This window comes from Wasmannia auropunctata, unplaced genomic scaffold (genome assembly GCF_000956235.1).
Source record: "Wasmannia auropunctata unplaced genomic scaffold, wasmannia.A_1.0 LD335214.1, whole genome shotgun sequence".
NCBI classification, from domain to species: domain Eukaryota; kingdom Metazoa; phylum Arthropoda; class Insecta; order Hymenoptera; family Formicidae; genus Wasmannia; species Wasmannia auropunctata.
Genome location: NW_012027676.1, coordinates 116,076 through 139,367, shown reverse-complemented (window position 1 = coordinate 139,367; position 23,292 = coordinate 116,076). Strand labels below are relative to the sequence as shown.

Sequence of the window (23,292 nt, the reverse complement as noted above, 5' to 3'; positions counted from 1 at the left end):
AGTCTTAAAATGATATAAAAACAAACTCTTAAAAATTCCAAATAAAAAATAAAAATTTAAAATATAAAATAAAATTAAGCTATATACATATATTGTACTGTGTTGGACTGTATATTTTAAAGAGAGAGGTAAGAAAAAAATTGATGCACGAAACAATAAATATTATATTGCAGGAACATAATATAAATAGATAATGTATTATCTTGGAGCTGAGAAATGGCAAAACGAATAAGCGCAATGATCTCGTCGCTGTTTTATCTTACGGGAGCCACTAAAACTGGGAGTGATATTATTGACATAGTCTTGCCAGCTGTTCCCGAATCAAATTTTTGATCTTACCGTTCAGATTGGCACCACTGACGCGCGACCGTTTTAGACCAACCGCTTTTTCCAACCGCTTTCGTCGAACGTTTTATTAATTCCGACCGCTCTCCGGAGGTTTGTGCTTTTGTTGTTTGATCGGGCGAGGCAAGCGATTGCGCGGCACGAGCCGAGCTCGCATGACAGCTGGCGGCCGCGATCAACCGGTGCGGAGGCGTCAAATTTGAAATGTAACAAGAAAGCGGGTGACAAGCTGAGAAACGTGTGGCTGACGGGATACTTTGTTTTGCGCCCTTCTCATGCACGTCGACCCGCGGGCGGTCCGTCGGGATGAGCGCGACACAGGACGAGGACGAGCGTAGAAAACGCTCGCTGGAGGCCGGTAGAGAAATGGCAAGTGTCCCAATCTCTCTTATCCCGTTTTCCGTATCATCCGTATCGTCTTCATTGCACGGCTCCTGCTGCTCGCTCAACAATTCGAAGCGAGTCCTTGTTTGTTTATATTGCTAATTTTGCGCTTCGCGCGTTGCCCGTCCGTTTTCTTTGTTGTTCCTATATTTTCAAGGGACGTAGAGCGTCCTCTTCTACGTCGGGTACGTTTTTTTTTGCCTCCTGTTACTAACGCCTGAGACGTGTAATTGTATTCTTGTGTTGCAGCTGGAGAAGTACAAGGCAAAACGTTCGGGCAAGGACAAAGGCGGACACATGGAGTACGTGGAGCAGTCTGACGATGAGTCGTTGCACAACGAGAAGTACATGCTGCACAGGGAATCTGGTGTAAGAGGAAAAAGAAAGCGCGATAACTCGCGTTCCCGAATTTGATGTTTATTTGACCCACAGCGTTTTCATGCATCTCGTTTGCTCTTCGTTGACGTATGTAGATTACCGAAGGCATATCCTCGAGGGATATAACGCAGAGCAGCGTCAGCATAAGCGAAGGAGAGGCCGATGCTGACTTGGAGGGACTGGCGGGGCGAGTCGCAGAACTGGAGGAAGAATTGCAGAAAAAGGAAGCTATGGTCGGGACCTTGAATGCAGAAATTGATCATTTACGAGCGGACACATCCTCCCCAAACTCGACGCAGAGTCATTGCAGCAGTATACATGAGAGGGATATTTTAGCTTCATATCAACAAAAAGTATATTGCATTTTTGTGATTATAAATACAATTTTTTTTTCAACGTTAAGTCAGAATGTATTTAATGATTCAGGAAACCATTGCTAGTCCTTGCGATACTTCTTTCTTAATGTAATTAATAAATTCTTACTTTTTTGCTTTTGATAATAACAATAGTTACAATTTTAATGCTGTTGATAGTCTAGAGCTTATAATTTTATTGTTTTTAAAATAAATATTTTATTTTTGTTTATAAATGTTGCTGCAAAATAATCAGCATTGAATAACATTACATTTTTCGTGAAATAGTTGCAGGAGTTTGTAAGGGCAGTAAATCAACGCGATACTCTGATAGAGAACTTGACATCGTCTTTAGAACAAGCATTATCCGCGAGAGACACTGTGACGATGCAACTTAATGCCCTGAACTCCATGCAGTTGAACGATCCTGTGATGTGCAATGTGAACTTGCAGCAAAAGGTGAGTGACGCGCTTCACACGTTTACATTTTATACCTAACCTTGCTAGATGTCGAACGTTGTTCCGAATGTATCAGATCGAGGATTTGGAAACGACGATGAGCGAGAAGGACGTGGCAATTCGTCAATTAAACGCGCACTTGACGGACCTTCGTAAACACGCACAGGCATTGGAGATGGAGAGGGAAGCGCGTAACGCGGAAATCAACGATTACAAAATACAGATAAATAATCTAAATGAGCAAATTCGCCTTGGCGCCGCGGAGAAGAATCTGAATATCGACGAGACATTGGAGCAGCACAGGCAGCACGAGATACGCGTTGATAAAATCAAAGAGGACATGCAGCACATCGTGAACAAATTCAGCATTGTGACAAACGCCAACGAAGTGCGCCATCAAAAGGAGTTAAAAGTAAGTATTTTACAAGGACGTTCTTTTGTATACTTAAATAATAAATTTTTAATTTGTAAGTATTTTCAGCGAATTTTAGAGCTGGCATAATGTTTATATATAATAAAAATTATCAACGGGTTATTCGTGTGTAGTAATTAAAAAGAGAATTTTTGCTATATTGATTTCTTCATTCGAATTTTATATTCGTAGGAATTAAGTTCGAAGAGCGAGGCTGAAATTGCGAATATGAAGGCCAAGCACGAAGAATGCATGAAAGTATTGAAGGAGGAAAACAAAATGCTGGCCGATCGTTTGAACAAGGAATTACAACTTGAGACGGATTTGGAGAGTAGGCATGCCAAGGAATTATCCGTCTTTCAGACACAGCTAGCCCACTACAAGAAGACTGTCGAGGCGTTGAAGCTCGAATTGGTGAATCACGTGGAGTCGCAGAAGGTCGCTCAGTCTGAAGTCCACCAGTACAAAGTGAAACTCGACGAATTAAGATTCGAGGCAGAGAACGAACGGCGCATGCAAAATCATCACTTCCAGAGGGAGAAGGAGCTGCTGAACGAGCAGATCAAACTGCACAAAATTCAGCTGGAGGAGATGACGTCGAAGCACATCGCGTCGATGAGCATCCTGGAGTCCAAGGAGAGCATCGAGCGATCGCTGGAGCAGGCCCTGTCAAATGCCGCTGCGCTGAAGCAGGAGAACGACTCGTTGAAGTTCAAGCTGGACGATCTGTCATGCAAGTATTCCGCGGCGCAGTCGATTATCGAGAGCAGTCAGGTGCACGAAAGAACCACCCTGAGCGGCAGCAGATTGTACGACATGGAGAGGTCCTTGTCGCGGTTCGACGCTACGAGCGTGAGCACGGTCAGTGAGCTGGGGGAAACCATGTACAAGACTTTCGACGAGGAGGTTATTCAGCATCAGCTGATAAAGCGAAAGCTCGAGGAGAAGATGGCGATGGAACAGCTGTTAGTCGAGAAGATTCGCATTCTCGAGGCGGATCTGACCAAAGCGAACGACGAACTGGAGCAGGCCGATGTCGCGAGGAGAACTTACGAGAAGCAGCTGAAGGACGTGAAAAACACGTGCGACAAGCTGCAGCAGGAAGTCGATTCGCTGAGAGAATTCGGTCGCGCGACGTCTCGCGATGCCTCCGTCCAGGATTCCTCGAGAAGTGTTGTGGCGAAGGTCGAGAGCGACTCGGCTCGGCGAATAGAGGATCAGCAGCGTGAAATAGAGAGTCTCAAACTGCTGATGGAGCAGAAAGACACGGAGAACGCTAGGTATAAGAAGGATTTGGCTGAAATGACGGAAAAAGCGAAGAGGAAGGAAACGACGTGCGAACAGTTGAGGGACGGTTTGGCCCACGCGTGGGCACAGTGCGCCGAATTCGAAGAGAGATTGAATCAGACTCTTGCGATCAGCGATTGCAGTAAAGTTAATACCTCCTTGAACAGCACGAGTTCGTCCAAGCTCCTGAAAGAGAACCAGAGCTTGGATGATAGTGCGTTGAATCAAAATGCGGCAAATCAAAAGAAAGTTTCGGAATCGAATGTCGCCGACACATTAACGGATAACAGTTGCCTGAAGGACAACGATAACCTGTATAAGGAGTTGCAACAAATTCTAGAGGGCGAGCCGAATTTGGACGAAGTTAAATCAAAATTATCTCATTATTATGCACTATGCGAGAAAATAGTCGTCGCTAAGGCAACGCAATCCTCGACGCAATCCTCGGTGGAGAATGCCACTTTGCAAAAGGACAACGAAGACTCGCTGCAAAAATCCTTGGAGAACTTGTGGGCGGAGAAAGAGCTGCTAAGTCAGGAAATCGAGGAGATGTTGAATCGGCGTAAAGCAGAGCTGGAATCTGTTAAAGCGGATTCTGCCAAAGAGATCAACAGACTGCGTTCGTTGCTGCAGAATTTCAAGGCAAGTCACTTTTATTCTCATTTGATCTGAAAGAATATTTATGTCAATATTCTTTACAGTGTTGAGCAGAATTATGTTATATGTATGTTTTAAATTATACTTTTTGTTCTCCTTAAGGATGGTAATGCAAGCCTGAACGATCTGAGGACCGAGCTCGAAGCCCGCCATGCCAAAGAGATGGAGGAACTGAGGACGTACTTCGAGCGGAAGTGCTTGCAGATGGAGAAACAGTATTCCGAGGAAATCTTCAGCCAACAGTCGAAACGGATTTCCGACAACGACAGCGAGGCCGAGGAGCTGACAGACGATCTGTATTTTGGCGGCGCCGGAGATTGCTTGAACGTGTCGAACTCCCGAACGGCGACACCCAATGCCGATGAATCCTTGAGGAGCAAGATAATAGATGCTGAAAGCCAAGCACGCGTCGAGACGGAATATGAGGCTAGCATCCAAACGTTGCGACAGGAATTGGAACACAAAGTGAATGAAATGCAGACTATCAAGGCCGATTACGAGAAAGCGATCGAGGAGCAGAAGGAATTGTACGAGTGTCAAATTCGCGATATCGAGACGAAGCTTGAGAGTGCATTGATTGCACCCACTACGCATCAGGTGAGGAAAAATGATTCGCTTATCACGAGTTCGCTTTAATAATATACTGATTTTTGTTGACAACAGCAATTTTTATCATTAATGTGTAATACAAAGATTTATGTATGAAATTGTGGACGCATGGTGTGATCAGTATACATTGATTATCATTAGTAATTCTCATCTCAATACGATCTTTATGATCTTCTGTGATCCGTAATGTTTGTGATTTTACATTTAACGTAATTAATATATTTTTCGTGCAGTAAAATGAAAGAATATTTGTGCCGTCTCGATAACTTATGTTGTAATGTTAATTTCCTTTGTGACTAACATACCGCCGTGTGACTTCCTGTTTGCATGTAGTATTGTCAGACAGAATGGGAAGCATTGGAGAACGGTGAATTGTCGAGCCTGCGTGATGCGTATAATCACCAGCTAGAAGAGCAGATTGCTCTAGCTAGGCAGGACATTGTCAACGCTCTTCAAGAACAATTTCAGGTAGATGTGGATCATGTGTAAAAAATAAATTGGCTTAAGAATGAAGTACAAACGAAATAACGCATAGATTAAATCTGATTAAGCCGCTTCGGTATTTTCTTGAACACGATAATTTCTGAATGTTACTGTATGCGTTCTCGTACAAACACTTTTGGCTAATGAACATTGTCTCGATGTATTTGTGGCTTGTTAGAAGTTATTAGAACGTGTTTGTTGCAAAGTCTGTTCTAATGGTCTGTTCTTGTGCAGGCGCTATTATCGGTGGAGGCAGACAAAGAAGATAATTGGCCGGTCGAATTATTAGAACTGCGGGATAAGTTCACGTGCAACGCTAAGCAAGAGATTCAGGAGTTGAAAAAGATGCATGGCGTCGAATTAGCTCGTCTGGAGGACGAGCACAGTTGCAGTGTGGCACGAATTCTTGAGCAACATCAAAAGGAAATCGCCAATCTTAAAACGAATACGGGTGACAAGCAAGCAATTAGTTGTATCGTTGGAGCGTCAGAAAATATCGTGGAAGAAAGGTAATTGATAAATATTTAAATGTTATTTTATTGTTTAGCAGATAGAAAATTGAAAATCATTGAAGTAAACATATTAATGCTGAAATATTTAATATTTATTGACTTGTCATATACTTTGAAAATTAAAACTAGATTTAAAATTATTTTTTCTGTTGTATGAGTCTCCCATTTAACTCTTAACGGTTCATTGTTCATGTGTTATATTTCTTTTTTTTTTCTCACAGAGACAATCTATGGAAGGCGTGTGTAACCCTTAAAAACCTAATTGGAGAGTTAGTTAATTACTTCGCTGTCTGCGAAGAGGAAGTCAATAATACTCTGATCAACGAAGTTTTAAAAAGACAACTGATGGAATCCGCTGTTGTCGAAGAAATTAATGAAGAAAATTTAAGCATGAATGGCGTTTTACCTCAAACACCGCAGAAGGATTCAGCAAACCAACAGATCAAGAGAGTTCATTTTGCTCCGCAGTCCACCAAAATAATTTCCATCGTTAACAGCGACAACAAGACGTTACAGTGTTTAGTTGATGAAGATGTAGACGAAATATTGAAAAAAGAGCTGAAAGCATGTTTGAGACGCTTGAAGTCTGATAGCTCGCAATTCCTCAATCTTTCGTTTTCTGATGGCGATGATAAGATCGTATCGTCAAACGAGAATCTCTTAGCAAGTAAAATTAACGAAGATCTCTCCTTGAAACTGAATCACGCTGAGGCCTTGCTAATAAATTATCAAGAACAAGTAGAACAATTAAAAGTACATATTTTAGAACTACAGAGAAAGTTGATTAGCGCTGAAAGCAAAAAAGAAGTCATCACGGAAGGATACGGCGAAAACGATCTTTCTGGGGGCGATGTTGTATTGCAAGATTTTTTGCAAGTGCAAGAGAAAGGTACAGTCTTACTTGATTTTTATATAAATTTATATAAATTAAGATGAATGATTTCGTTAATTTTGTATATTTATATTTTTATCGTAACCAAATTTGATTTTTCGTAACATCATCAGCATTTTGATTGAAAAATATTTGAATCTGTACCGAATATTTTTCCTACATACATATATTATATTTCCGATATTTTTATTCAAATTACAGCTAGACACGTATTATCTAACGGTGGCGGCGACATATCTTATTTGCTGCAATTAATAGAAGAGTTGTGCAGGCAAAATGATAAACTAATAGACGACGCCAGGAAAGAGAGGGAAGATCTGCAACAACAGGTGAAATCGACAACAGTGTTGTCGCTCTTGCTCAAATTTATTATTTTCACTCAAAGCGCATTGTTGCATGACTTCTAATTATTCGATATTGGTATGTCAGTACGGTGATGAACATTGCGGTGTACTTAAAACAACTTGTCTTTGTAATTCATTAAGTTTACACACTTCTGTATCTACGAGCTTCGTGTTTATATTATTTACATCGTACGTGTTTTACCGTGTAGCAACAATTAACACGATTTTTTTTATTGTATAGCACGTTTTTTTTTTTACATAACGCAATGGTGGAAAAGTCTGTTAATATTATATACGTATATTTACTATTCTTTTTATATTTGATAAATCGTATCAGAATTAGAAAGAATTTTGTCGTATTATGCACACTGTTTACAGAGTGTTTTAAGAAAGCGAAATATTTAGATTCATTCATCCCGAAATTCTTGGATGTATCATCTATTGAAATCACAGACTTAATTCTTTATGTGCTATTTTAAACTTTAACTTTCATTGAAATTTTTATTTTCGACAGTGTTGTTTGTTCATGATTCCTACATACTGAAATTCTTGGTTTTTATTGAGTTTTATTAATTTGATTTTGAATCTTTTAGTAATTTAAAGATAACTCATTTTATTTTATATTCTTCACTTTTCTTTATGCACCCTGTATAAAATGATATTTATTCTTCTGTAATTTGTAAACCAGCCAGAAATTAGAACATTGTGCAGTTTAAACATATTTAAAAAATATTATTTGTCAGTAAAACAAGTATTCGATTAATAAGAGGCGTCTTCCAAATCAAAAGTACAGAGCTCTGTGATGCAAGTTTTAAAAGATTGATTGGCGTTCTATTGTCTTGCCAGCAGGTACCTTTAGAACCCACTCCTACCCCATACATTCACAGGGTTTGCTGCAAAAAGGTAAATTATAGAATAACTAATATTTTTGTAAACGCTGTCCGTAAGTTACTTCCAGATCGGCTCTGTAATAAATTAATAATGTATAACATTCCGCCGCAATTAAGAAGTGTAAAATGAGCTTTCATTGAAATGTCATTTATCTCATTTCTAATATCTGTCCATAGATTTATTGCACATGTATTTGTCATAGAATTACTAAAAAGTACGTATAATTATTACCATGCCAGTGTTTATTGCTTGTTGTTGCAAGATATATAATAATTGCCTTGCATGCTATAATTGTAGACATTTAAATGTGTCACTATAATTTAACATGTCTTCCATTATAAATTTTATTGTTTTATTGTTTATTTTATTATAACCAAAATTTGTTAAAACATTTTTTGTAACTCTGATTTTGTTGTCACATATTTTGGAATTAAATTAATGTTCAAATATATTGACTTTTAAAAAATAAATATATAAAATTGTTTTAAAAATGAGATTTTTCTATTTTTTGTATTTTTGGTGTTTTAATTTCCGATATTAAATAATTTTAGTTATATTTTAATATTGGAATTATCAATTGTTTTACTTTGGTTTTCTTTGAGCATCTGAAATAATATTCGGTAGTACTAACATCTTTATAGTTTATTTTATTTCTTGTACTATGATTTTATTTTTCTATGAATGAAGCCAACTCAATAACGAAAGGCTAATTAAATTATTACGATTAATTTCTTACTAAATAATATTATTTCTTTGTGGATATTGTAGATATGTACAAAATATTTATTTTTATCTTTATCCTTTCTAAAAAAATTTAAAGAACTGATTTCTCTGTTTCTAAAATCTAAATCCATTAACACAACTTTTTTTGTATAATAAAAAATCTTTTTGTATAAAAAATCTTAATTCCGAAAAAAATTAATAAGACGATTACATTATTTTTATATTTTAGATACATAACTGACAATTATCTAGATACATTACATACAAATGGCTTAAATAATGCAGCAAATGAAACTATTCTACTTTGAAGTTGATTACTTTTATCACATACGCTGCCGCGTGTGGGACACGATAATTACCTCTAACTGGAATTACGTTTGTTTAGGTTGAGGCAGCAGACAAACAGTTACGAGCGACGCGTCGATTTCTGGACGAACAAGCGAGCGAGCGCGAAATGGAACGAGACGAAGCTGCGAAGCAAATTCACTTTTTGCAGGAACAGCTTAAGGATCGCGAGCGTGATAAAGAAAGAGACATGCGTATGACATCTGAGGTATGACTCTCGTTGGATATTTTTCTTTTTTTTTAAACGTTATGAAAAGATTTTTCGTTGAGTACAAACACGATGTGCTTTTTATAATCACCCGCTGTGGTTTAAGGTTTACTGTTCCTTAGTTAATCCTTAATTAGTTAACGCCAATTGAGGGAAGATATTCATACATGCTAAACCTGTGTAAAATACTGCCTTTAATATATCAAAACTTTTTTGCAATACGTATAATTATTCTCAAAGAAATTTTAAAAACAGATATTGCCTCGATTTTTTAAATTTAATGTACAGATCTAAAAAAGATATGCAACAATTTGACTTACAACTAACTAAGGATTAATTAACTTAATATAAATTTTCTTAATTCGCTATAGTAATTACTGCACTAACCAGGAAATTTTAACTGGCATAACGACTGCCATTTCCAAGACTTAACTATGGATTTCTGTGGTTTAATTAATATATACAATATATAACATAGACTTAAAACTGCTGGAAAAAAAACTGCGTACTGATCCATAAAAAAAATGAGTTGTATAGTTTATTTGAAAATATTAGATATAATCCTGTAATATCATAAATATAAATTCTGCATTCCTACATTTTCTATTTTGTAGAACATGCACTTTGACTAGCAGGTACCTTAATCTAAAAATAATTCTGTCGAAAATAGCATATAGAATGTAAGTTTAACTACCAATTGAAAGGGATACTATTTCGGAAATTAATTGTCAGCAATTAGTATCACGCATCACGACTAATTGTATTAACACAAGTTTTTTCTGCACTCTGGTTTTGGTTTTTCTGTTTGTCGCACAAAGCAGTCTGAGCTATCATCTGAAAGAACAGACATCCCTGAGCTTCAAATGACTGACATCAATATTGCTGTGAGTGTATTGTTGTATTTACTTTAATTTTTTAACTTTTTTCTACGATCCTTTCGTTATCAGTGGGTAAGAAAAATACCCGTATGTTTTGTCAAGATATTTGACAAGTTACGCAATAAATTACAGTTTACCCGTTTATTTATATTCGCAACGTGCCTAACAAAATGCATTTAAATGTTTTATGAAATTTAGATTTTTTGAATAATAAATACGTGCGCTTAAATGTGACGTAATAAAAAAAAGTTCAGACTACTTGTAGATAGAATTGTACATCTTATTTATTTATCATCTTCCTCCAGTAATTTTTATTTTTCTAGTAACAATGTAATTATTTTTTTATTGTGTAGGTATACAATTATTTTTTCTTACCCACTGTACATTAGCTTAAAATTATTATAAGTAGATTATACATACCATGTCTCCTCATGCTTTACACATTGGGTCATGCTTGACTGGAAATATAGGTGACATCCTGTAAGACCGATGCGCTGATAACTCGCACATATGTATACATATGATTTATGATCTAGGTGGAGGCTCTCGAATCTCAGATGAGAGAGATGTCGTCGTTAATGTCCGATACCGAGGCGAAGAAGTCGGAGAAGGAGAGCGAACTGAAGGCCGCGGTGGACAAGATTTGGGTCCTGCGAGAGATCATTGCTGACTTGGAGCAGCAGCTGCAAGCCAAGAGCGAAAGGGAAGAGTCGTTGCAAATGCAAATCAATCAATTGGAGACCGTGATTACCGCGCAGACGAAGAATCAGCAAGAATTGGTGCAAGAGCTGGACGCTATCAAATCTGGTAGCGAGAACAGGCATCTGAATGAGGAAATTAACCGTTTGCAAGTAAGTAAAGTGAACGAATGTGTGAACAATACATGGAGTGAAAATGGTCACGAGAGTGTTTTAATACTATTTGTTTTTATTTTTTATTTTTTAGGAGGAATTGAATAAGCACAAGTTAAGTTCGGAGCACTTCAACGTCAACTCATCCGTTCTGAAGCAGATGAAAACAGAATTGCATGAGATGCAGAATCAGTTAGACAAGAGAATCCGAGAGATGGAATCCGCGCACATGTGTGGTTCCAATCTGAGTTTGAGTCAGCCGAGCGAAGACGTCTCGATCAGGGAGCAGATCGACGCGACGAGATGTCTGACCCCGGATGATCCGTCTTCGCCGCCGATGCTCCCGCTGGACCAGATACTCAAGCTGAAGGACAAAATGCTGAAGCACGCGCGCGCGGAGGAGGTAGCCTTCAAGAGGATTAAGGATCTGGAGATGCAGTTGACCACGATAAAGAATCAGAACGAGGAACTGTTGGCGGAACAGGAGATCTTGCACCAGACGGCGTCCGAGCAGCTGTACCAAATCGAAGCGATGCGCGGTCGCTTGGAGCAGCACAAGCAGAGCGCGCCTTTCGCGCAGAAGCAGGCGACGTCTCGTTTGGAGTTGCAGTTGCACGAGGCTACCACGAAGTATCATTCCCTGGAACAGACCATCACCGACAAGGAGATTGAGCTGAAAGAGCTGAAAGCCCAGCTTGAGAGGACTAATCAGATGTTGGCGGAGAAAGAAGCGGAAATGGAAAACTTTTTGCAATCGGAAGATGGCGCGCTGCAGAAGATCGAGCGACTGAAGGATCAGCTGAAGCTCGTTCAGGAGGAAAAGAAAGTGCTGCAGATGAAGCTGGGAACGCAGGAGCACACGCAGCTGGAACTGCCGCAACTGATCGACAGCATGCTGGCCGACAAGAACGAGGAGATCGACCACCTGAAGGAGCAGCTCTTGAAGAAGGAGAAACAATTGAATGTCTATTCGTCGCTCGCTCTGGACGACGTGCAGCTGCGGGAACTGACGAAGCAAGCGGAGGCCAAGAACAGCGCGCGCACGTTGAGCGACATCCTGTCAATTCATTCGGAATGCGAGGAACCCGAGGCTATTCGAGCGACTAATGCAACGCTCGTGACATCGCACAATGTCTCTAGCTTCAAAGCTCTTACGTCCGTGTCAAAGAATACGCCGCAGACGAACAGTCTCAACGCTTTTCTCGACGCGGACAAGATGGACGAGCAGGTACCGATGTTGGACTTGCATTCTCAGACGCACAGTTACAGTAACGAGAATGTCGGTCACTTGCGAATGGAGTTGCAGCGTTCCGGCGAGGAGTCGAAGTTATCGTCTCCTAAAAACGATGTCAGCGAGGATTCTCAGCGAGCCGAGGAATTGCTCAATGAGAAGGTGAAGGAGATCGAAAACTTGTCGAACCAACTGCAAGCTCTGCAACAGGAGCTGGACTCAAAGTCTGACCTTTTGATTAAGTACGATACGGAATTGGCCACCTTGCAGAAACAGTATCAGGACTTGCAGGATGAGTTTAAGGAAATCGTCGAAAACTTGACGCGGGACAAAGATTTCTATAAAGGACAGTACGAGCTGGCCCAAGCGTCGGAGAGTAAAATAAAGAAGGATCTGGAGGAGGTGGAGAACGTGCTGAAACTGAAGACCGAAGAGCTCGAGGATCAGATAGACAGAATGCAGGTGAATGAAAGAATTATTACGGAATTAAACACGGAGAACACGAAGTTAAAGAGAGAGATCGAAGTTAGAGAGAAGGACCAGATGAAAAGGAACAACTCCCTGCTGCAAGATACGACGCAGGAATTGCAAAGATTCAAGGAGATCATTCTGAATAAAGATATCGCGCTGGAGACTCTTCAGACGCGCAACATCGAGATCGAGAACGAGAACAAGCAACTGTACGAATTCAAGACGAAGGTTCACGCGCGCGAGCGAGAGATCGTCGAGCTGCAGGACGAGATCCTACGACTGACGGACGGTTTAAACAATCGGGATCAGGTCATTCGTAAGTTGGAGGAGATGGCGAGACGAATGAGTGACGTTCAGTCGGGCACGTCTTCGCCGTCGTCGTCTAGTCCTAACAAGGACCAAGAGATCCATCACCTGCAAGAGTTCCTGAAGGAGAAGGACAAGGTGATCAGGCAGATGAGCGACGATAGCAAGAGTCTGCATCGAGCATTGGAGACCATTCAAAACAAGATGAAGGAGTCGGGTAATGTTGTGGAACTGAGAAGAAAATTGAAGGAGGAACGCAGGCTGAACGAGGAGCTGAGGGACAAGGTGCAGAGCCTGCAGAAGGAGTTGGAGCCGAAGGACGCTTCGGTGCAGTGGGACGATAGCGACATCGAGGACGATATCGACATGGTCCAGCGAGAACTGAATCGCTCCGCGCAATTGGACAAGCAACTCATACAGGCAATTAAGGACGACGAAGGCGTGGATGGAGTGACGACGGAAGATCATCGTCAAACGAACGAGGTACGCAAGGACAACGAATTACTGAGGAGACTGAAGGATGACTTGGAAGTCGAACGAGATATAATGAGACATCAGATCGCCGAGTACGAGGATCGTATTCTGCAACTGAAGGCGAGTTTGACGGAGGAGATGAAGAAGGTGGTCCAACTGGACAAGGAACTTGTCTCGGAAAGGAACGCGGTGAAGTTCTTGAGGAAGCAGATAGAGGAGCATCGTCGGACGGCGGAAACAGAGCGAAAGCAGAACTCTGACTTAATCGAGTTTCTGCAGACGAAGTTTAAAGCCTCTCTGGAGAACGAGGAGAAGCTCCATAATGATCTAGCATCGATGAGACAACAGCAGATCAATCTGGAGTCACAGTTGACGTCGATGAGAAAATTGATGGAAACCGAAAACGCCAACAAAGCCTTATCGAACTTCACTGCAACCACGCAAGATGAGTCGGAGAGGTATGTTTTAATTTTTAATTTATTTTTAAACTTTTTATTTCTCTTGTGCATTAGTTGTGTTTATCTATCCTATAATCTTTTTTCGACAAATTGATATCTAAACCGATAGAATTTAATTATTGGTTGGCCGTGGTTGGCGTTTTAATATTTCAATTATTTGTTAGTTAACATTACACGGTTTTTCCTGATATTCGTTCGATAGAATTTAATTATATTTGATCGAAACAAGATAAACCACATATTCTTAAAACAATAATATTTTGTTACCTAATCCTTTCTTCTATATTTATAGAACGAACGAAAATCTTGAGGAAAATCGCGAGCATAATGCGGAACTACGGGAGAATATAAAGAAACTGGAGAACGAGATGAGTAAATATGAGAAGAAGTTAGAAATCGCGATGGAGGAACAGGAAAGACTAACCAGCAGCCTGGCGTTAACAAACGGATTGAAAGAAATCCTAGAGACGGATATGCGAAGAGCATTAGAAGAGCTGAAGGCGCGAGAAGAGGAGTGTGATTTTTTACAGAAGCAGCTGAAGATAGTCAAAAGCATGAAGCATGGTCAACGGGATGCTGGACTGGAAGAGATCGAGGAACTGCGTAGGGAGATCAATACCGCCCGCGAAATCAGGATGGAACTGGAGGCAGACATAAATTTTGCGAGACAGGAAGTGAAGGAGTCGTCGAATCGGGAGCTGAAGCTTGCGCGCACGGTCGAGTCCTTGAAAGAGCGAGAGATGGAGCTCAATTCGAGACTGATAATCTCGAAAGAGAAAGAGAGAAGACTCACGGATTTAATTGAGAATGTCAAGGACATCCCCGCGAATTCGCAGAAAATTAAGGAGCTAAGGGAGACAGTCGAGAAATACGCTGCCGATAAGAGTAAACTCGAGAGTAAAGTCGGCAAAATGAGGACAGAGAGAGACCTATTGACGCAACGTGTGAAGTTGCTCGAGGGTCAGCTGAAGAATGCACAGGCCTCGAGTCAGCAAATGATTCCTGTCGAGAGGGTATAACAATTTTTTAAATTTCAATCTAATTACACATTTAAAATTGTAGTGATTTTTATATCTTAATAATCTAATTACACATTTAAAATTGTAGTAATTTTCATATCTTGGAATCAAATTATTAACGATGACTTAATTGTTATATTTTTTAATAATTTATACGTGTAGAGATTAATTAGCTATAATTGTGCTGCAGTAGATAGTAACGATGTGTGAATTTTGCATTCCAGTTACAAAACTTCTACGGCAAATTTCTACGAGCAGACAGTAAACGGAAAGCGTTGGCTTATCAGAAGAAGTACCTGCTCTGCATCGTCGGTAGCTATCAGTATTGCGAAGAGAACACGTTATGCGTGCTTGCGCAATTGACTAACTGTCAACGCACTTACGTGCGACTACGTCGCAACAGGAAGGTGCGTTTCAGGATCGCCGTGTTCGTGATAGTCAGTATACACAGAATGAAGTGGTTGCTTCAACGCTGGCGTATGGGAAGATACGTGGGTGCTAACGTTATCATGAACGGTGCCAATCAGATGATTGATTTACCGCCTGTCCGGGCAACGGCATCGAATTATTCCCCACCTGTGAGAGAAAGGGCGACAAAGTAAGTGAAACGACTATCAAATATATATCATTTTTATGAAATCTATGGAGGGAAGATTTGATTGTGTCGCAAATTTTTAATAAGTATGTAAAAAGGATAAGCTTAACGACATTATTCTGTAAGAAAGCATGCACAATTTAGGAATATTGTCATTTGTTAAAGAAAATATTATTTTGTTGAAATCAGCCATGATATATCAGATTGCTGACTTAAGAATAAGTGAGATTTTTCTATTTGTTAATACGATTGCATGTAGATCGTTTTGAGACTGATGAAATTCGAAATGTACTTTTCACATTTGATTTTCACACAACGTTATTGTACATTATATATTGAATTGTACATTTCAGTGGAGGTAGCGGTTTTATGCTCAGGCAGTATTACCAAGAAGTAGGAAATTTCCCAGAAACACTCGGCTCAGTCATGGCAGAGTCTGGTACTAGTCATATTATCTCAGAATAACATTACATGTATATTTTTAGAATGTGTAGAAGTTTAGCTGTACAGTGTTAATGTTACGAATATCAAATTGTTCATGTAGTGTATCATACAGTTCGCGTTTTTTAAAATGGTTTACTAATGATACACCGCGCTTTTTCAAATTTTTTTTTAGATTTTTAGACAAGTAGATATTTAAAACGTTAATTAATTTTGGAATTCCTGAATATACAGATTTTTAAGCCTTTCTTGAATTTTTCTATAACTTTTGAAAATGTAAATTCTCTTATTCAGACGCTACGCTCATTCAATGTGCTAGCGTATTTTAAGTCGTTAGACTTTTGCAACATGAAATTGTTTACGATTGCACTTTATTATGTATTACACACATTTTCCATTTTTGATAAACGCGTTCTGTATTTTATGACTAAATGCAATCGTCGATCGATCTGCATGGGATTTCGATTTCCGTTCGACTGCACGATTTGCATCGCCGTAATTAATCATCAAACAACCAATGAAGAGAATGTAAATTTCGTCAGCTCGACCGGAAATAATTGAAACTGGGCATTTATACGGACTCTGTAATAGACTGCCGGTTTTTTAAATATATTTTTTTAATTCATCATTTTCATGCGAGACTTTGATTGATGCTATCTTTCTCTTATTGATCTTGGTGACGCAATTCTCAAGGTGTCGCCTGTGAATTGCGAGAAAACATGAATAATGAGACGTTATTAATAAGCAAGAAGTGTGCGTGTAAAAGTAGGTTTTAGCGTTGTAAGACACACGAGAGGCTTTTATCGAATGTTAACGTAAGTAAAAGCAATTTCTGCAGAAATCGGCTTTAAGCCAGAAGTTGCTTTTATTTACGACATAAGTTGTTGTGTAAGTTATATATAGATATATTGTAGGTATAAATATGTAAACCTGCGTGCCTTGTACGCCGTAAAACGCGTTCATTATTTATTTACCAATGGATTATAATAAGCTTTTTATATATCGCGAGTTGCATGTCGTTTTCCTGATGCCTGTAATAAAGAATCAATTTTTGTAATACATCTAATTCTTATTAAATGTGAAAACCGACATGAAGCAGGACATTACTGTCACTCGGGATGAAGACACTTGTCAACTGGATTCTGTTTAAAGCACGATCAATCTTGTTCTTTTCGTTTTATCGTAATTGCTTTTTGTACTAATAGTCGGGGAAGGAATATGACTGTGGATATTTTTAATATATATATATATATATATTTATATATATATTTCTAAAGCACTATATATATATTTACATATATACAATAGTGTGTGATAAAATATATATAATAATTCGACTAGTAAAATCGACTAATCGGTTCTCATTAGCGCTATCGTTTCTCTAAATTAATCTAGATATGTTAGTTTAAAGTTTTAGATACATATCTATGAAGATAAGGCTCGCTCTTTGCTAAAATGGCAACTTATGTACTTCTTTTTTCTCGGTGTTTGACTCTTATTATAATTTCCGACAATCTTCGTTCTAAATTTCGTTAATTGTGCGTCGGTATAGCGAGATGTAAAAAGATTTTTTAACCGAGCTTGTCCCGAATGTCAAAAGAACAATCTTATATATCTTTTATTCGCGATAGAATCGAAATACTTTCTCGTTTAGGTGGGAAAATTGTGTTTTAAGCGGTTTACATCGCGCGAGAGAAATTCGTTAGGAAAATTGAAGGATTAGCTCTGCGCGGATGTACTTTAGTATGTTAGTATTAATAATTACTTTCACATCGGCTTATTTATCTATAATGCATAGTGCAACTTGGAAACTTGTTCGAGATCCGCTTGATATATTTACCTGTCATACGAGAAGTAGGTGAATTAAAAAGAATTGATAAGAATTCATCCTTGCGAAGTCATAATCTTCTGATCTCTACAATGAGAGACTGGCCTTACATGTCAAAATGCTTCTCCGCTCTTCTACTTATTTTTATTCTGGGACGAAGCCATTTGCCATTTTTAAGAGAATATATAATATCTTGCCTAAAATTAGACTTTGTTAAAGCGATTTTTTTTATCTTCGCGTGTTTGCTATTTACGAATATAGTGGTTAAACGGCCATATGTTCAGGATAAAAAGAGATAGAAGAGAATCTAAAAAAGTGCTAAAGTCTTCTAATTTCGAGGATAAGGTATTTGGTATTTACTATCAACGAAGATGAGTCTCTCTCTCTCTTTCATTCCTTTTAACTCGCCTATTTTTCCTACGGATCGATCTTATTTTACGAGCCTAGAGTATGTTCGCGTTAATTTCAGCGAATCTTGTGACTCGAACAGGCGTCCTTAAAGTTCGTCGCGTTGAACGGCACGAAGTAATCGTCGTGCAATTGCCTGACGATGTTCTCGATCGGGCACAGCTTGACGCCCCTCTTGCCCATAAACTCCCCGTCGTCGCTGACGTAGGTGTTGGCGTTCCTGCAGAACGGCACCCTCGGCGTGAGGTCACGGCCGTTGGCGACGACGCGGAAGTAGAAGTCGCTGGCGAGGCGATTGTCGTTTCGCGGATTGATCTTGTAGACCTCGATGACGACCCGCGAGGCGTAGTGGGTCGCCACGTCGGGGACTATGCCGAGGGCGGTGGCGAGGTACTCCAGGGTCTTGTCGTGGCCGGAATAGAGGACGATCTTGGGCCTGGCCTCGGAGATGATGCGCAGCATGAAGGTGACGATGCCGCGCAGCATCCCGTACGCCTTCAGCAGCCCGTACTTGGTGCGGCTGCTGCTCTTGGCTATCTGCTTCGACTCCCAGTCCGTGTAGGCGAACAGCCCGGTAACGTGGTCGCTCTTCACGCACGTGCGCTGGGCGTCGAGGTCCGCGCACGGCAGCGAGGCGCCGTGGCACACGTACGCCAACAGGGCGTCCCGCAGCGTGTTCGGGTCGCACGTCTGCGCCTGATCCGGAAGCTCGAACACGGCGCTCGCCGCCTGCTTGATCAGCTCCCCGACGGCCGGGTGGGATTTCAGATGGTTCGAGGTCTCCTGGGGAAAGTAGAAATAGGTATAACGGGTCTATCTGCAGAGGTCCGCGCGATTCTCTCGACGTTATTGTGAAACGCTCCCCCCGGAGCTCTCCGCGGATATTTTATTAAGGTTCGACTGATTTATTCTTTTGATGTCAATAACTAGGGAAAAACGCGAGGTAACACATCAATGGAAGGCTCGGTAATAGAATTAAATGGGCTTTGGAGATTTATAAAAGGCCTTTGTCGAGTTTAATTATACTCAAATCTGCACTCACGTGGATCTTGAATGTAATTTTGAATTTTTTTTTAATAATTATAATTGTCTCATCGAAAATCCTGAACTTCCCCACAGGACTTTAATGAGAAAATTAATTATTAAAACGTTAAAAGGAGTGAAATTTTTGACGCGCGATCGTCACGATACGCCACGTGCGATGCACGAACGGCGGACGGGAGTTACGAGGCGAGATTATTTTCGTAGAAAAAAATTGTCGCGTGCAATTATATTTTATTCAGATAACGCGCGCTAAGAAATCAGCGTTTGCCAGCCTAGAATGACCTAGATAATTTTATTGGATTTCCTGAGAAAGTAGGGAGAGGAGAAGAGCGATGTTGATGCAGATTATTTAACAGTGTTTCTGAGAAAACTGGAACTGAGATCTTCAGGTCATTAAAACTTCCTCGGGAAGACGGGAATAGCACAAATGTAAATTTATCAGATCTCTCCCTTGGAAAGGTGGAAAGGCGACAAGTCTGTTTTACGTATGTATTGCATCTTTAAAAAATGAAACGAAACTGCGCAGGAGATCCGACGCGGGTTTAAATTACCTCGCATAAATATTTGCTCGAGTTTAAAAGATGATGTTCTCACTTTGTATTCCTCAAACGAATGTACCAATCTCGTAAATAAATTCGTAATCGATCGCGAGGATTGTTATGTCGCTCGAATTTCACGGGATCACGATCGAGTCGACGTGACTTATCACCTTCGCCTCGCGAGAATATACCCAACGGGTCTTCCCCGGATCTTTCGCTCCGTGTAATAAAATTTACCTTCAGGTGCTGCTTCAGGAACTTCTCGGCGGCGGGACAGGCGCACTCGTTGTTGCAGAACGCATAGCTCTGGCTCTCCTGCAGGCTGATCCTCGCCAGGCTCTGGAAGCCGTCGTTCTCGAAGAGCGCGTAAAGCAGCGCGACCGCGCTCTGCACGGTCCTGCGGTAGGAGGTGCTGTAGACGATAACGTCCTTGCCGAAGGAAGTGCCGTTGCCGAGGTTGAGCCGGTGGTAGTACGCGTTCCTCAGCGCGACCCCGGTCTTCAGCAGCTGCAGCACGCCGAGGGTGGTGAGCTGGCCGATCCGGCAGTCGCGCGCGTTCGCCGGCAGCACCGGGAGGCCGTGAAACGGACCCAGGAACTGGGCCCAGGCGGCACGCGAGTAGCTCGACGCGTTCTGCACGAAGCTCACGTAGTTCTCGTAGATGGTCTCGAGCTCGCTCGCGGCGCCGAGCTCGCCGCCGCCGCAGTTGATGCTGCTTATGTTCCGTATGTGCGTCAGCGGACCGCGGTCGCCGTGACGGATGAAGATCAGGACGCCGCTCAGCGTCAGGTTGCCGTCGAGCTTCCCTGTTAGAAAGTAAGGAAGCGCCGATATTTTTTTACGCGCGTTATACACGCAATCTTGTATAATAATAATTATTTTGAAACACACTCCTGTGCTCTTGTGTGCGGGCACACACTTGCGCAAGAAGAAAGTGATTTGCACCGATTTCTAGAGTGAGATCAAACGGGATTATTGACTTTGTGCCCATTTACTATTTATCGCGATTATCATGCGCGATGAGCTTTGACGATCGACTTCTACTTGGGTAACGTTTAATATGATTGATGAGAATTATATTGATTAATGGATACGAAAGTGCCGGTCATCGTGCAATTGAAATATTACATTTTCGATTCCTTCTTATTAAAAAGTGTAACGATAATTGCATGAGGATACCTTCGGTGTCTGCGGCTATCTCGTGCGGCAAATTGCAAAAACGAAAGATCTTCTTCGTCTTCGCGTCCGATTTCAAATTCCTCGGGAATTCCCGCAGCGACAAATCATTGTTCGGGACTCTCGTTTGCACCGAGGTTTTCTCATCTACGCCGATATATTTGTACATACCTGCACGATGAAAGAGAAATCGTCTATAATCGATAGTTTCTAAATCGATGACAAATTCTTACTTCTGATATTATCGTTATGATTTTCGTTATTCAGACAGGCGCCGATTTTAAAAAGGACAATGTTCTCCTATAGCGTCTTAATTTACGTACAATAATTTCTCTAAGGTATTTTTTTTATTTAATCTGACAATATACTAATAAATCAACATAATTAACTTTGTATTTGTAATCGACGATAAAATCCTATTTAAAATAATTTTATTTATTATTCTGATTTATATATATATATATATATATATATATTATCAGATGTATGTTTTAAAGGGGACAACATTTTCCTAGCATTTTTATTTTTACTTGAATACAATAATTTCTCTCTTTAATGCATTTTGATTTTAATCTGGTAGTACATATGAATATATTAAAATACAATGGAGATCTGTAGCAGGAGGAAACGCGTTAGTTCCGTTCTCGATTTATATTTCGGCGAAAAAAATATAATATCAACGCAGGAATGTTCTTTGTCGAATAGATTGCGATGAATTTGTTTTTTCCTGGCGGTGTCGATTTAGCATACGTGTGTCAACGACTATGATTGGACACTTCCCTTACCTTACGACGAAAAGAAAGTAAAATAGTCGCCTTGATAGCACCTGATAACGCTACATCCAGCTGTAGCATCATGTTATTGAAAAAGTGTTCTATTATTACGACTCTATTATTAAAGTTGAAGAGTGATAACGCGGAGAAGCGCTCAAGTAGCTGCGCGACAGCTTATCCACATATGAAAATCTACATATCCTATACTTAAAAATAAAATCCGTACCGAGGATTTGAAGATTTAATCACCCCGGAGAAAATTCGACAAATAACAATGTAAAACCCTCTAACGATTTATAAACGCGGAGCAAAACAATTTTCTTTTCCGATTTCAAAATCTGATCAAACTTGACGCGAGTTCGATATTTTATTTTTGCAAGACGCGACGACGAAGTCTCGTTCGTATCGTCTCGAGCAGATACGTGCGAATTACTCTCGCGCGTGCCTGACCGCAGCGTCGCGACCGCGAGAGGAGGGGGAGAACGCGATTCGAAATTACGCCGATTTCTTATACAGGCAGGGTGTCGGATCTCTATCGGGCGATTTAAGCGGGACCGTGCGCGTGCACGTCGGCGCGCGGACGGCGCGTTGTTTGCGTTTACCAGCGACCAGCAGGAAGATCCACACGCTCAGAATCACGTAGCAGTAGAACGCCCTGTGCTGGTAGGAGAGCCGGACCATTTCCGCGAGCATCCCTCGGCGGTTTTCGGTCCCGCGGGACCGATTCGCAGGCCAGCGAGCGGTATGAACGGCGTCCCGACGACGACGTCACGACGACGGCGACGACGTGGAGCGGCGCGAAGACGAGGACGCGACTTGATTTCCGTCCCGCACGAAGGGGCCGATCGAGGCTGCATCTTCAGACGCCCTTCGACCACACTTTCCGCATATTTGTCGACGGTCAAGAGGCTGCGCCCGACCGGACAATCGACGACGACGACGACGATGACGACGACGACAACAAGGACGAGAACAACGAGAGGAATCGCCGACCTCCCTGCGGCGCGTACGCCCGAGATAGAACTGCCGGTCCTGACATGGCGATTAACAGGGGGTAGATTTGCGACGGAGGGGGTATCGTTCCCAGGCGCAGGCGCCACCCCCGCCGTTTACCCTCCGCCCTGAGGAGCCGACCAGAGTTCTCCGACGACGGGCTGGTCGGGTCTACAGGGTGGCTCACCCGAGACGCGACGTTTATCGACCTTCCCTTATCCGGCGCGGTTATCGAATGCGGGATCCCACGGTCGCACGGCCGTCGCAGCCGGTCGGTTACACGCTCCTCCGTCGAGAACGGGAGAGTTCCCCGTCCCGGCGTCGCGTCGCGTAATATTAAAAAATAGGTCCCCCGGACATAATAATGAGCTTTCTCTGACAATTACCGTCTCCGACCCGAGAGAGACGCGAGAGACGTCAAGATGACTGACGGATTATTCCTCCACCTGACCGACTTTTACGGCTAAACACAATTCAAATATCTCTCTCACATACAGATGTGTCTCTTAACACGTATGTCTATTT

At 41.2% G+C, this 23,292-nt stretch overlaps 2 protein-coding genes across 7 annotated transcripts; one reads left to right on the top strand and one right to left on the bottom strand.

The window, feature by feature from the left end:
* Window positions 1-361: 361 nt before the first annotated feature.
* Window positions 362-17,067, top strand: LOC105457463 (thyroid receptor-interacting protein 11-like). Of its 6 annotated transcripts, none has more exons than XM_011702135.1 (19): window positions 362-714; window positions 979-1,098; window positions 1,203-1,460; window positions 1,749-1,919; window positions 1,996-2,331; window positions 2,524-4,260; window positions 4,378-4,872; window positions 5,218-5,352; window positions 5,602-5,876; window positions 6,101-6,768; window positions 6,973-7,100; window positions 7,965-8,018; window positions 9,115-9,282; window positions 10,104-10,166; window positions 10,697-11,011; window positions 11,106-13,951; window positions 14,244-14,964; window positions 15,195-15,568; window positions 15,919-17,067. In XM_011702135.1, exons 1-19 carry the CDS (start codon window positions 652-654, stop codon window positions 16,028-16,030), a joined length of 9,039 nt encoding a protein of 3,012 aa, XP_011700437.1. In that variant the 5' UTR covers window positions 362-651; the 3' UTR covers window positions 16,031-17,067. The 6 variants fall into 6 exon arrangements, with proteins under 6 accessions (XP_011700437.1, XP_011700436.1, XP_011700441.1 ...); XM_011702134.1 differs by having other exon boundaries at window positions 10,101-10,166; XM_011702139.1 differs by lacking the exon at window positions 5,218-5,352 and having other exon boundaries at window positions 10,101-10,166.
* Window positions 16,361-22,793, bottom strand: LOC105457465 (2-phosphoxylose phosphatase 1). The gene is made up of 7 exons (XM_011702140.1): window positions 22,377-22,793; window positions 21,005-21,172; window positions 20,063-20,631; window positions 18,195-19,025; window positions 17,847-18,031; window positions 17,114-17,228; window positions 16,361-17,037 (listed from the first exon to the last, which is right to left on the bottom strand). Exons 1-4 carry the CDS (start codon window positions 22,465-22,467, stop codon window positions 18,300-18,302), a joined length of 1,554 nt encoding a protein of 517 aa, XP_011700442.1. The 5' UTR covers window positions 22,468-22,793; the 3' UTR covers window positions 16,361-17,037; window positions 17,114-17,228; window positions 17,847-18,031; window positions 18,195-18,299.
* Between the last annotated feature and the right edge of the window lie 499 nt (window positions 22,794-23,292).

Excerpts from the sequence above, each read along its gene's own strand:
- LOC105457463 (XM_011702134.1), top strand. The coding sequence starts at position 652 with ATGAGCGCGACACAGGACGAGGACGAGCGTAGAAAACGCTCGCTGGAG. Across the intron at positions 11,012-11,105 it reads AGGAAATTAACCGTTTGCAA|GAGGAATTGAATAAGCACAA; the intron begins GTAAGTAAAGTG and ends TTTATTTTTTAG. Across the intron at positions 14,965-15,194 it reads AAATGATTCCTGTCGAGAGG|TTACAAAACTTCTACGGCAA; the intron begins GTATAACAATTT and ends TTTGCATTCCAG.
- LOC105457465 (XM_011702140.1), bottom strand. The coding sequence starts at position 22,467 with ATGCTCGCGGAAATGGTCCGGCTCTCCTACCAGCACAGGGCGTTCTAC. Across the intron at positions 20,632-21,004 it reads GATAGCCGCAGACACCGAAG|GGAAGCTCGACGGCAACCTG; the intron begins GTATCCTCATGC and ends ACTTTCTAACAG. Across the intron at positions 19,026-20,062 it reads TCCTGAAGCAGCACCTGAAG|GAGACCTCGAACCATCTGAA; the intron begins GTAAATTTTATT and ends TACTTTCCCCAG.